The sequence below is a fragment of the Scomber scombrus genome, chromosome 7 (assembly GCF_963691925.1).
Source record: "Scomber scombrus chromosome 7, fScoSco1.1, whole genome shotgun sequence".
In the NCBI taxonomy this organism is placed as follows: domain Eukaryota; kingdom Metazoa; phylum Chordata; class Actinopteri; order Scombriformes; family Scombridae; genus Scomber; species Scomber scombrus.
The window spans coordinates 20,026,338-20,038,609 of record NC_084976.1 but is presented as its reverse complement, the minus strand read 5'-3'; the positions used below and the strand labels follow the sequence as shown (position 1 = coordinate 20,038,609).

The 12,272-nt window shown below is 40.4% G+C and overlaps 1 protein-coding gene across 1 annotated transcript; it reads left to right on the top strand.

The window, feature by feature from the left end:
- The first annotated feature begins 2,471 nt into the window (after positions 1 to 2,471).
- Positions 2,472 to 10,711, top strand: p3h3 (prolyl 3-hydroxylase 3). The gene is made up of 16 exons (XM_062423120.1): positions 2,472 to 2,760; positions 3,400 to 3,584; positions 3,694 to 3,852; positions 5,983 to 6,175; positions 6,256 to 6,387; positions 6,796 to 6,938; positions 7,059 to 7,148; positions 7,228 to 7,280; positions 7,372 to 7,451; positions 7,535 to 7,662; positions 7,749 to 7,844; positions 7,978 to 8,128; positions 8,280 to 8,397; positions 8,509 to 8,584; positions 8,679 to 8,819; positions 10,191 to 10,711. Exons 1-16 carry the CDS (start codon positions 2,472 to 2,474, stop codon positions 10,347 to 10,349), a joined length of 2,193 nt encoding a protein of 730 aa, XP_062279104.1. The 3' UTR covers positions 10,350 to 10,711.
- The last annotated feature ends 1,561 nt before the right edge of the window (positions 10,712 to 12,272 follow it).

Here is a 12,272-nt window from a genome sequence, read left to right as displayed (position 1 = left end):
CTGCTGCTGAGGGAAGGCCCCGTTACCGTAATGTCTACAATATGAGTATCCGTCGTAAATTTAAAAAAGCAACTGGTTTGAAATGTGTTTGAATGTAGGGAATAGACACAATTCAGGTGGCCTAATAAACACTGAAAGGGTTTTTTCTTATGCTTTTCTTGCTATAATCGATCCTACTGTTCATCTGTTCATTTCTGATTGTGGCCTACTGTTACAACAATAATTGCTACTGTTTGCTGTGTTTGCACCTTTTTACCTTTTTGCATATTGCACTTTGTTGCTCTTATAGATTGTTAATGTTGTATTTATGTCTGAAGTTGTTTTTAATTGTCTTATGTTTAATGTTTATATGGCTCAGGGAGTGCTATCTAAATGTCGTTATATTGTTGTCTGATCCTCAATATAATGACAATAAAGAAACTACTAAACTAAACTAAACTAAACTAAACTAGAAGATCCCCTTATAAACACACTTATAATGTAAATAATCAGAGACAATTTTCGGGAACATGTCTATGTTCCCACAGCCCCATGTTCCCTCAGCCCTATGTTCCCCCAGTTTAATGTTAAAATAAAGAATTTAATCTGTCTTTCAAGCATTTTCATGGATGAAAAACAACAATATGTTATGTGCATTAGGGAATGGCCATACCTGTGCTGTGGGAATGAAGGCCTGAGGAAAAGACCTAATTTTGATTGAAAATTACTTACAAATGGGGTAACATAGGGCTGTGGGACTAGGGCTGACCCCCAATTGCCACAAGCCCCCTTCTGTGCAAAAATGTATCTAAAGGTTTATCTGAAACTTATACGAATCTTCAGTTATCTATTTGGTCAATTCAAGTTGATATCTTTCAACATTACAGCCTTTTTAGTGCCAAAGTCCCTTTTTATACTTCTACTGCTGCTCAATTATTATTACTGGAGTCACAAGCATTAATGGGACTAATACAATCATGGATCAATGGATCCTAAATGTAAAAAGCATTACTGTCTAGACATTTCCTTCACTAAAACTAATATACTTCTGTGACTGCTAGAGGTGTGTATATGGAAGTATCATATTTGCATATTTTGTACATTCCTTTATCAATTTAGAGCATCATTTCTCATGAGCTTTGTTCATAAAGTCACTTATCTGTGAGAAACATCATGATATTTGTATGTAAGCAACAGCTGTGACCAACATGGAAAAACACAAAAAGGGAGTTTTATGCTAAAGATACTTTAAATGTGGCAGATATCTAATTGAAATGTACTAACATTTGTAACTAACTCAGACTGTTGGACCCTCACATAAGCTTTATATTAACTTTTTTTATGCATTTTTGGACATTACTTAATGGACACGCACTGGATTTTGGCCTCCATCACTCACATTGAAAGCACATTTGAAGGTGTTGAAGAAAATCACTCAAGTCCTTGTTCAAAGTTTGCTGTGATGGTGGTGTTTATTGATATCCTGGGTTATCAGTGAGTGAAATGACACCGAGCGGGTCTGAGACAGTAGACTGACCCAGAGCAAATGAAGTGGAAGCATTTTATACAGTAAGACCAAGGCTGTGATCAGCAAATGAAAATAAACAAAAGGGCAGGAAGGGAGGGCATTTGCATTTCAGACAGAAACAAGGGCCATCTTAGTAAGGGGGAAGGTGGTTCTCAGTCAGATGTCAATGTTAACTGAGAAGGGCCAAAACAGGAGGGGGTACTGTAGCAAAAGGTAAAATCATCAGGGGGCAAGAGTGACCAAGGCTCTGTAACCAGATGTCCTTTGATTATCACGTCTCTACCCAAACCAAATGTATTTCTTCCTCAAAGGGAACATCTTAATATATTCTGTATGAGCATGAGGAATGACATTTTTGTTCACATGGGCATCTGACTGTTGTTTTAAGACAGACCTGAAAAAATGTGAACCAATCCTTCAATTAATCACCAAACCATGGATAGTGGATCAACCACCTTTATTTGTATATTTACGGTAATGTCCGTTGAGTTCAACTAACGTCTTCCTCTCACAACCGCTTTATTTTTTCTCCCACCCGCATTCCGAAAAGACCCGCCCTACTCTGACTCTGGTTGGCTAGTACTCGTTGCCATCGTAGGGTTAGTGCCAATCAGAGGTAGAGTAGGGGTGGGTAATTTCGGAATGCGGATGGGGGAAAAAATAGCGCCTCTCGGCCACATAGAGGTATTGCAACCATGGTAACGTGCGAGGAACCAGGTCACTTATCCCACTAATATCTCAAACAAAATTATGCTCAATTTAGCTGTAATCTCAATTTAAAGGAACGTAATAAACAGTCAATGATAACGACAAGCTGTAGTGAGTATGTCAAATGAAATAACTTTTTACCCTGGGGGAAACTTTTTAGGGCAGCAAACTCCTTCGTTCCCCGAATATTTTCCTAGTTAGTCCCTCCTCTCCTCCAAGCTGAGTCTCCTCCACTTGAGGGTTTGCTTCTTGGACTATGGCGCTCCTCTCCAACTACTCCTCTGTATACGTGGCGTTTCATATCTTTATCTTGGCATTATTTAATTTTAACTCAGTCAACCAGGTTGGTGGCAGTGTCGTGTCACTGCTGCAGCCGTATGATTTCTTGTATTATAAAGGGGTCCGTTCATACTTTAATGGGGAGTGGGCTAAGGCTGCGGAGCTGCTGGAAAAGTCCATCGTAACCAAGGAATCACTGTTTAAGATACGCAGGCAGTGTTATGATGACTGTGAGGCAGCAGGACGGGATGCATACAGTAAACTGGGTATGTTATGAGGTTTAAATGGTGTCTTTGTGGTGCATGGTGTTTAAAGTGGAGTCAGTGAGTGGTTATTTATTAGCAATTCATTTAATTATATGATAAATAAGTTAAATAATTTTTTTGAATTGATATATTCAAAACCACTTTAAAATGTTACTTTTTACTTGCAGCTATCCCTTTGTTTTCCTTTGCTGTACCTAGCAGTAATCCAGGTGTTCATTTGGAGAAATCAAGTCAAAACTAGTTTACAAACCCATGCCTGCAACTGCTCTGGGGCCCCAGATCTCCAGGGGCCCCAAAGCTGGAGGTTCACTGCCTGTCAATTGAGTTGTGGTAATTTTATTAATTGCAAATTTGTACCACAAAGAAAGCTTTATCAGCTAAGGTGAGTCCTGTATTATTAGCTAACCTCGTTGCTCTGTCTTGTTCAGGAGCCTCTTGTCAAAATCTAGTTTTAAGTTTTGTAATTAGAAGAATTAGGAAATACTCAATTGTAAAGTAATAGGAAAACATGAATGTGAACTAGATTCATACAGTTATATTTTTTATGCAAAACAACTAAACAGGAAAATGTTTAGTTGAACTGTTTGTTTGATTTTATGTATGACTCCCTATAATGAAGCACATTTTCTGTATTGTCAGACACTGCAGAGGGGAGTATGTGGGACCTGTGGGCCTTGGATTGGGTGCAGCAGAAGGCTGAGTGTTTGAAATTCTGTATTGGACGCTCTGTCACCCTTGTTGGACAGCTTCCTGTCTCTGCGGACATTGAGTATGAGTTCAGCAGTCGCAACCCCTACAACTTTCTTCAGGTCACATACTACAAGGTGAGCTGTTCTTAAAGCACTCATGAAGGTCTATGGCATACTAATGATGATGACTTATCGTCAGTATTATATATATAGAATATCATGTTCTGCTCTTCCTCCACATCAGTTGGAGAAGTTGCAGAGGGCGGCATCAGCAGCTCAAACCTACTTTGTGGCCAACCCCAGTCACCTGGAGATGAGAAACAACATTGAGAAGTACAGAAGGATGAAAGGAGTGACAGACGAGGATTTCCAGGACAGAGAGCTTGAGAATGAGAAACACTGGGTGAGGAGCAGCACGGGGGGGTTGATGGGTTTGAAACAGAGAAGGTAGTTGTGTATGAGCAGGTAATTTTGGCCACTGTAGGTAACTGCAGTGCATAAAGTCCGTACCCAGAAATCATGATGATAATAATGATAATAGTTCAGCAGCTAACACATATTTTTATTATCAACCAATCCATCCATTTTATTTTCTCAATTGATCATTCGTGCGGTTTGTAAAATGTCAGCAAATTGTGAAAAATGTCCATCACAAGTGCCCAGAGCTTTTCTAAATGTCTCGTTTTGTCCCACCACAGTCCATACGAAACCAAAGATAATTGATTTATTATTAAAGAAGAATATGAAAACCAGAAACCATTCTCATCTGTTAAGCTGAAACCAGTGAATGTTTGCCATTTTTGCTTAGAAGTAGCTTAAAATGATTAGTTAATTATCAAAATCGTTGCTGTCTTTTGATAATAATTGTAATTGCAGATCTATAATAGACTGTCAATAAATTCACTGGTTTGCTTTTCAAATACCAATTCTTGAGGTAAAACAGAGAAAAAGTATATAATGATCCTGCTTTTCATGGACAGAATATTTTCTCACTATTTGTAGAAAACAGTTTAATATTTAAAATTCAGTTTATCACTTTCTGTGGATTTAGAATTTTCTAAACCATCATCCAGGTTTTATGTGGATAAACAGGTCTGATTTATTAGGTCAACATCTACAGGAGGGATTGGACAGTCCTCTGTTGCCTGTTTAATGTTCATTCACTTTAGCTTAGCGTTTAATACCATCATTCCTCAGACCTTAACATATAAGCTGAGCTTTCATGGACTGAGCATCTTATTGTGCAGTTGGATTTTAGAGTAGCAGGACACAGAGGGTCAGAATCAAAACATGGACATCTTTCAGTGTTACTGCAAACACTGGAGCCCCCCGAGGATGTGTGCTGAGCCCACCACTGACCCACGACTGGGTCACCATAAACCAGAGCAACCACATCATCAAGTATGCTGAAGTCAACACAGTCGTGTTCAACTATGATGAATCCGCTCATAGGGACGACGTGAGACAGGTTGAGTCTCTCTGAATGTCTACAAGATGAAGGAGATGATTGTTGACTTCAGGAGGGCTGAAGAAACTCACTCCCCCCTACAGGTTGATGGTAAGACTGTGGAGATAGTACACACAGTGTTAAGTTCTTGGGGGTGCACATCACAGACAAACCCTCTTGGCTAGGGATAGCTGGTCTATGCACTTTCATCATCTCCGGGTTCTACAGATGTTAAATTGAGTCCATACTGACCTGCTGCATCACTGTTTGGCATAACAACTGTTCGGCTGCAGACAGGAAGGCCCTGCAGCGGGTTATGAAGACCCCTTTATACACAGAAAGGTGTAAAAGAAAATCCTGTAGCATCATGAAGGACTCCTCTCACCCCTCTCAATGTCTATTTGACCTGCTGCCCTCTGGAAGAAGACTGAGGAGTGTCAAATCCAGAACCACCTTTGTCAAAAACAGCTTTTTTTTTTACGGACTGTTTGTCCCACCTGACTGCGGGGGGACAGTTCAGAACTCCATAAGCACCTCAGCACTAGGACAATTTTTATGTATCTACACTTTAATTGAAGTTTGCTGCTCCTATTGTCCTATGTTTGTTTTTATTGCTTTGTTTAAAACATATATTTTTATGTATTGCACTATGGCTGCAGGGACATTATATTTAATTCTTGCTTTTTTCATAACTTGTAACGAGAGGAATGACAATAAACTTGAACTTGAAGTTGAGGACCAATAAACACACTCACTCTGCACACACTCTGATGTTAACTAACTGGATACATAAGATCATTATTTTGGAGATGTAACTGTGAGGAGCCAGCTGCAGCCTGAGGGGCTGAATTTCTGTCTCCTTTCACTTTCTGTGATCCAATCATGTAATTCAAACCTTTGTCTCTTCAGACATTCACACTTCTTACAACATGGTTAGGCTTGTCTGAAATGGGCTTAAATGGCCTGTGTAATTGCATGTATTAAAATAAAGTGGAATAAAGTCTGCGTTTCTCTTAACACGAGTCAGTCTAGCAGGATCTGCATTTTGAATCTTATTATTGTATCTTTACTTGTCCCCAAACGCAGGTCCTGTACGATTCTGCACTGCAGTATGAGGCCTCCTCTGACTGGGTGCAAGCAGCAGACAAATGGAGAGCATGTCTGAATGAAACACTGCGGCAGACAGAGGAGTGCAGGGCACAGTGTGTGGTGTCCTCCCAGCGGCTGCCTGAGGACAGAGGAGTGGACAGCGTTAGTGGCGTGTTCGAGAAAGCTGCAGGTAAGAAAAAAACAAAGTTTTACTCTTTCACTTTGAATCAGACAAAAAGAGAAAGGAACTGTTTTTTCTTTTCCATCTAGCTCTTTCTCTCTCGCTACTCTCGTGCCAGCAGTCCTGTGTTACTCAGGTCGCCACACGTCCCGTAAGGATTTCTGCTCAAGAGGACTTCCTGCCCACACAGCTGGAGCATCTGCACATTGTGCAGTTTAAAGGTTGGTGTTCGGAGGTCAAACTAAAGATCATCTCATTTTATATGAAACAGTGCATGTAAAGTGCTCTTGATGATGAAGACACTGGTCACACTAAAGAAAACATTTTTCAGGAAATTCTTAGGCAGAGCAAAGAGAGTAACATGAAACGATTAATATTTTAGAGTTATTGTTGTAATTGTACGTATTGATGGGACTGCACCATCCTGAGTGATATGATTTGTATTTTCTTTGATATAATTTGTGATAGCTCTTTTCTCTATGTCTATATAATATTTCTGGTGTATTTTCCATTTAGAGCACACAGTGCAAACAGTGCTTTTTTATGCTCTGAAGAAGACCCTGTATGGTCAATACCAGTTGCTGTTTTAATCAATGTGCTGCTTCTCCTCATTTCTCTCTCCTGCATAGCTGGAGATATTAGTGGAGCAGTGAAGACACTTCGCTCACTGCTCCTGTTTTATCCCTCTGACAAAGACAACATAGACAACCTGCAGCTCTACTACGAGACACTAGGAGGAGACACAGAGTCACAAGGCACACAGCCTGATCAGGTACTTTTCACCACTATGGTTGTAACAATGACCTTTTATTCACTTGAAGACTTTCAACTTTTCTCACTTTTCATACTTTTGTTCATGCAGACTACATGTTTTTGTGTGTTTGTCCTACAGGAGATTGTCAGATATGTTAATCGGTCTTTGCAGGAGAAAAAGCTCCTCTACTTTGGTATGGAGAGCTTAGATTTCAGTTTCATCGACCCAGTAAGTACTGATGCCAAATATATACTATCGTGATGCACAAGTTGAACGACCGTAAAACTAATAATTGTTTTCTGGGCAGGATCTTTGGACTCCAGAAGATGTTGTACCTAAATCACTCAGGGAGGTCTGGAGGTACGACAGACCAGAGGAAAAGTCATTCAGTAACTTAAGCTTTAGTAAAAGTTAACGTTATGTCAACTCTGAGTCTTTTGTGTTCCTACAGAGCTGAGAAAGAGAAAATGCAAGAAAAAATGAAAGAGGGAGAGCAGCTGGAGGAAGTGGATGACAGCGGTTTTTTTGCAGGTAAGACAGTCCTTCCACTCTTTTTTCAGTTTGTAATTCACCCATTTTTTTCCCTCACCCTTTCCTATTCATCCTTTCTCCAGGTGGACCGATCCGTGAGGTGGGGGTGACCATCACCATGGACGACGAGGTTCTAAATGGGACCAATCGCGTTGTACTCGACGGGGTCATGACAGAGAAGGAGTGTGACAAAATAATGAAGTTAGCAACAGTAAGTTCAGATTGTTAAATAATTGATGTACGGTCACACTCTCACCTTACATTTATATACCGCATGACTACTCTTGTCTCTGATAGGCTGCAGCATCTGCTGGAGATGGTTATCGGGGTCGACGGTCTCCACACACACCTCACGAAACGTTTGAGGGCCTGACCGTCCTCAGGGCTTTAAAGGTGGGTGAAGAGGAGATAATGCAGGCAGATATGTTACACATTTTTGAGTGAATCTCATCATCGTGGCGTGCAGTGGTATTCTCATGAAGATGAAGTTGAAATGTTGTGATCCTCATTGTTTTTTCTTTCACAGTTGTCTCAGGATGGCATGGTGAACCAATCAGACGCCAGGCTGTTACATGAGCTGGGCGAGAGAGTGAGAGTCCTGCTTCATTCCTACTTCAGGAGCCCCTCAGGACTCTTTGTCTCTTTCACACACCTGGTCTGCCGCAGTGCTATCACAGGTAACACCAGCAGTAAGCTCAGGGGAGAACACTTTTAAACATTATTCCCATGTGGATCTACACAATTTCACAGAGTTCTGACTTGACTCTGTGAACTTAAATGTTTTCTTCAGGGAAATGAAATTGTCAGTTTGATTTTCTGTGCCCTCAGGGGACCAGGAAGGCCGGTTGGACCTGTCTCATCCTGTCCATGTTGACAACTGTCTCCTTGAGCCAGAGACCAAGAAGTGTTGGAAGGAACCTCCAGCCTTTATACACAGAGACCTCAGGTAAACAAAATGCTTTTATCTTTATTGTCTTTATCATATTCATTTTTTAAAATGTATTTTTTAAATGTGTTTTAAACAAACCCTAAATTGAAATTGCATTCCTGTCCACAGTGCGATTCTCTATCTGAATGACAACTTTGATGGTGGAGAGTTTTTCTTCACGAACAGGGACGCCAAAACAGTAACGGTAAGTGATTATCTAAGACTATGACTTTAATTCATTTCATGATTTTTTTAAGTGTATTTGCTCAACATGATGAATTTGTGACCTTTCCCTTCAGGCTCGAGTAAAACCCACCTGTGGCCGAGTAGCAGGCTTCTCCTCAGGTCCAATTAACCCCCATGGTGTCACTGCAGTGACAAGAGGCCGGAGGTGCGCACTGGCCCTCTGGTTCACCAAGGAGAAGCTGTACAGAGACATGGTGAGCGTTACGATGACACACTGCACTGACTTCCTCCTCCAGTCTGACCTGTTGCCTGCAGCCATGTGGTTATTTGTGTTGTGATGCCAGTGCTGGGAAATGAGACCAGCTGGAGACAATGCAAATCTGGTGGTGGTTTTCATGATTTGTCATCCACAATGCCCGATCTGAGATCAAACCATGGCATTGTCCTTTGGGTTGATCATACCCACTTGGAAAAAATGACTCATTCAGATGCGTTGAGGATGTTCTCGTATCATAATTTCTTGTAAATGTATGCCATCAGTCATTTTGTAATAAATTGCAGTGTCCGCATTTTGAAAATAACATAAATACCAGGGACTCTTCTGAAGAGTGGGTGTTTATTAGTTAAAGGTGCAGTGTGTAAAATGTTGTGAAATCTAGTGGAACAGACTTGGCAGAAATGGAATATAATATTTCTAATTTTGATTAATCAGTGTATAATCACCTGGAAATAAGAATTGTTGTGTTTTCATTACCCTAGAAGTAGCCCTTTATATCTACATAGAGAGTGGGTCCTCCTCTACAGAGGCAGCCATGTTTTCTTCTCTTCAGTTATGTGTTTCTACAGTAGCCCAGAACAGACAAACCAAACACTAGCCCTGGAGAGGGCCTTTTGCAAATTCCATAGCCACCAGTTTCTACTAAACACTTGAAAAGAGAGGAGTATTCATTTGGTTGCAATCTGCTACCTGAGCTATAGATGCAACTAAACCCTACACACTACACCTTTAATAAAAATAATAACCTTTGATACTTACAGTAGAGTGGCTTACCCACTTCAATGTTGGCTAAGCTTTAGCAGTGAGTTTATCTTTTGTAATATTCACAGTGAGATAACATAACATTTTTAAAGGAAGAAATAACATCCTGGTTCTTAAAAAATAAATGTTGAATTCACAGGATTAGTTCAGTATGTTTTGGTTTTACTGCTACAGCCTTACTTGGTCTTTTATCACCACAAGTGTATGTTTGCTATGTTAGAAAAGCATAGGTTCAATGCTTACAACATTTTAATTGTGATAATAACTTTATTTATGTAACACATTTAAAAACAGAGTTTACAAAGTGCTTTGACAGACAAAACAAAACCAGGATACTCAGAAGGGAAATATAACAATACAAAGCCAAACAATAAGGCCAAACAAGACAAGACAAAAAAGTATTCATATTCCTGTTCAGCAAAACCTACATAGTCTCGGTGTAATACAGGAAACATTACTAGTTTCACAGTTCAAGGATATAAATTGACAGGAACACATGTAATCCGTTTCATCCAAACTTTTCCTGTCATAGTGGCCTCTGTGAATCAATATTTTGTCATCTGTTTATTCTGTCTCTCTCCTCCAGGAGCGAGAGGAGGCGGAAGCCATGTGGGCTGCAGACGGACAGAGTGTGGTGAAAGCGGACGAGGAGGAGGCGGACAAGAGCGGCAAGGCTCGAAGCCAAGCACCAAAGGAGAGGAGCAGAGGGAGAGAGAGGGTGACAGGAGGCAAAGATGAGCTGTGAGAGCCTGAGCAAACCCAAAACCTAGACTCAACCAACCAAACTGGCATACATTTTCATCTACGTCAACTCAAGTGAAGCATGACCAACCTTCCTGCCCATTACACCAACCACAAACTCCTCTCTGTTTTTACATGACCTTCCAGTTGGTCACACTCTTAACTTGCTGCCTTAACACTTCATCCATCTTTTTTTTTTGTAAAACAGCTTGCATGTGTTTGTATATACTGTATTTATACTGTATATGATGAAAATAAGTGAAGGAGACATTGTCATTACAACTCTCCATTTCAGTCTGTGTGTGCCTTATGCCCTATGTGACTGTTAAATAAAACTGATTTAATTCCCTTTAAATATCAAGAGAATAAAAGAAGAAATAAATGTGACTCTAACAATGTTGCATGAATAGTGGATTTCAAATTGATGAACAGAAAGAGCATTAGAGCAAGACAGAGAGAGAGAGGACAAAAAGGGGCAGAAAAGTGAAAGCAAAGGGTGTGTAATCTATTAAACGATTACCTCACACTCTCTGTGGCTGTCCACTGATAAAAAAAGTAAGAAATAAAAGGGTTTACACTTCTCTCAGCCTGCTCCTGTCTATAGAGGAGAAGCATGTGATAAGATATGCTATTAGTTACATTGGGTTAGTGCGTCAGAAACTACAGTTCGAAGGCAGTAAGAGGGAGAGGAGGGAACAGTGAGAGAGGTGCGCAGGGGGGGAAAAAAGGATAGAAATAGAGAGATTACTGTTAATCCCTCATAAATGAGTGCATTTGTTTATGAAGCTTAAAAAATCTCCCATTTAGAATATGGAATAGTAATCCAGCGAGAGATCATTTAATCATTCACGTCCAGTGGAGTGACACTCTCGATCACCCACTTCCATCTTATCCTTCCCATTACAACCAGTGCCTCCCTATCAGCCCCCTCCTCTGCTTCGTCTCGTGCATTAGGTAGCCAGTCATGTACTGTTTATGGCCCATATTAACACTCTCACTCCCCCCTGTGTTATAATCCCTCGCCGCCACAGAATTGGGTCGGCAAGCCCGTCTAATGGAGCCTTGGCTTTAACCTTTTCCTTCCCTCGTGCTGAAACCATGCAGCACCCTGAAAATGTACATTAATCTTCTCTTAAGTAGGTGTTATGTCTGTATAATGCATCTTAGATATCCTCACACTAAGCACTGTGACCGTCTACTGTTCCAATTACACAGAAAAGCAGTCTGCCAGCCATGTGATGTCACCTTTCCATATTTGATATGATTAGCAGAAATTATGTAAGGCCTAACGACATAGTCACAAAATTAAAATCACAGCATCCTGTTGTCGCTATAACTGAGTGTTGTATTATGTGAGTAGGCTACAGGATCACTCATCTCTAATGTTGCACTTGCTCCCATCCTCTAGCTTACTATTTGTGGCCTGAATTGGATATCTACACAGTTTATGGCCTTGCTGAAGGGTGCTTACCATCATTTTTAAGAGTAATGACACACTGAGAGTAAAAGGGAGGGGATGAGGATCAAAATATAGGTCCTTGTTATGTTCATTCATGAACAAAACAGTTGTTTGTCACTGACCGATTTTGTCACTTAATCCTGTCACCCCACACCCCCTTCATGAAAAACAAGGCCAAGAGGTCAGACACACTTCCTGGGGCCGTATGTCCTAAACACAGTCTACTCACCTCTTTTTTTTCTCTGTTGTGCTGTACAGAGATCTGGCTGGTGTGAGTCACTTGAACAAAGACTTTAATCTCCATTGTCTCCCTGAGAGGGTTGCTCACATTTTTCTGTTTTTATTTATCTTCTATTACTCTCCATTTTCTCTATTTCAATGTTCACTTACACTGCCATAATGTCAAATGAGGCACCAATTGATGAATGAATGATGAATAAATACATTATATATATATAAATAAGCAAA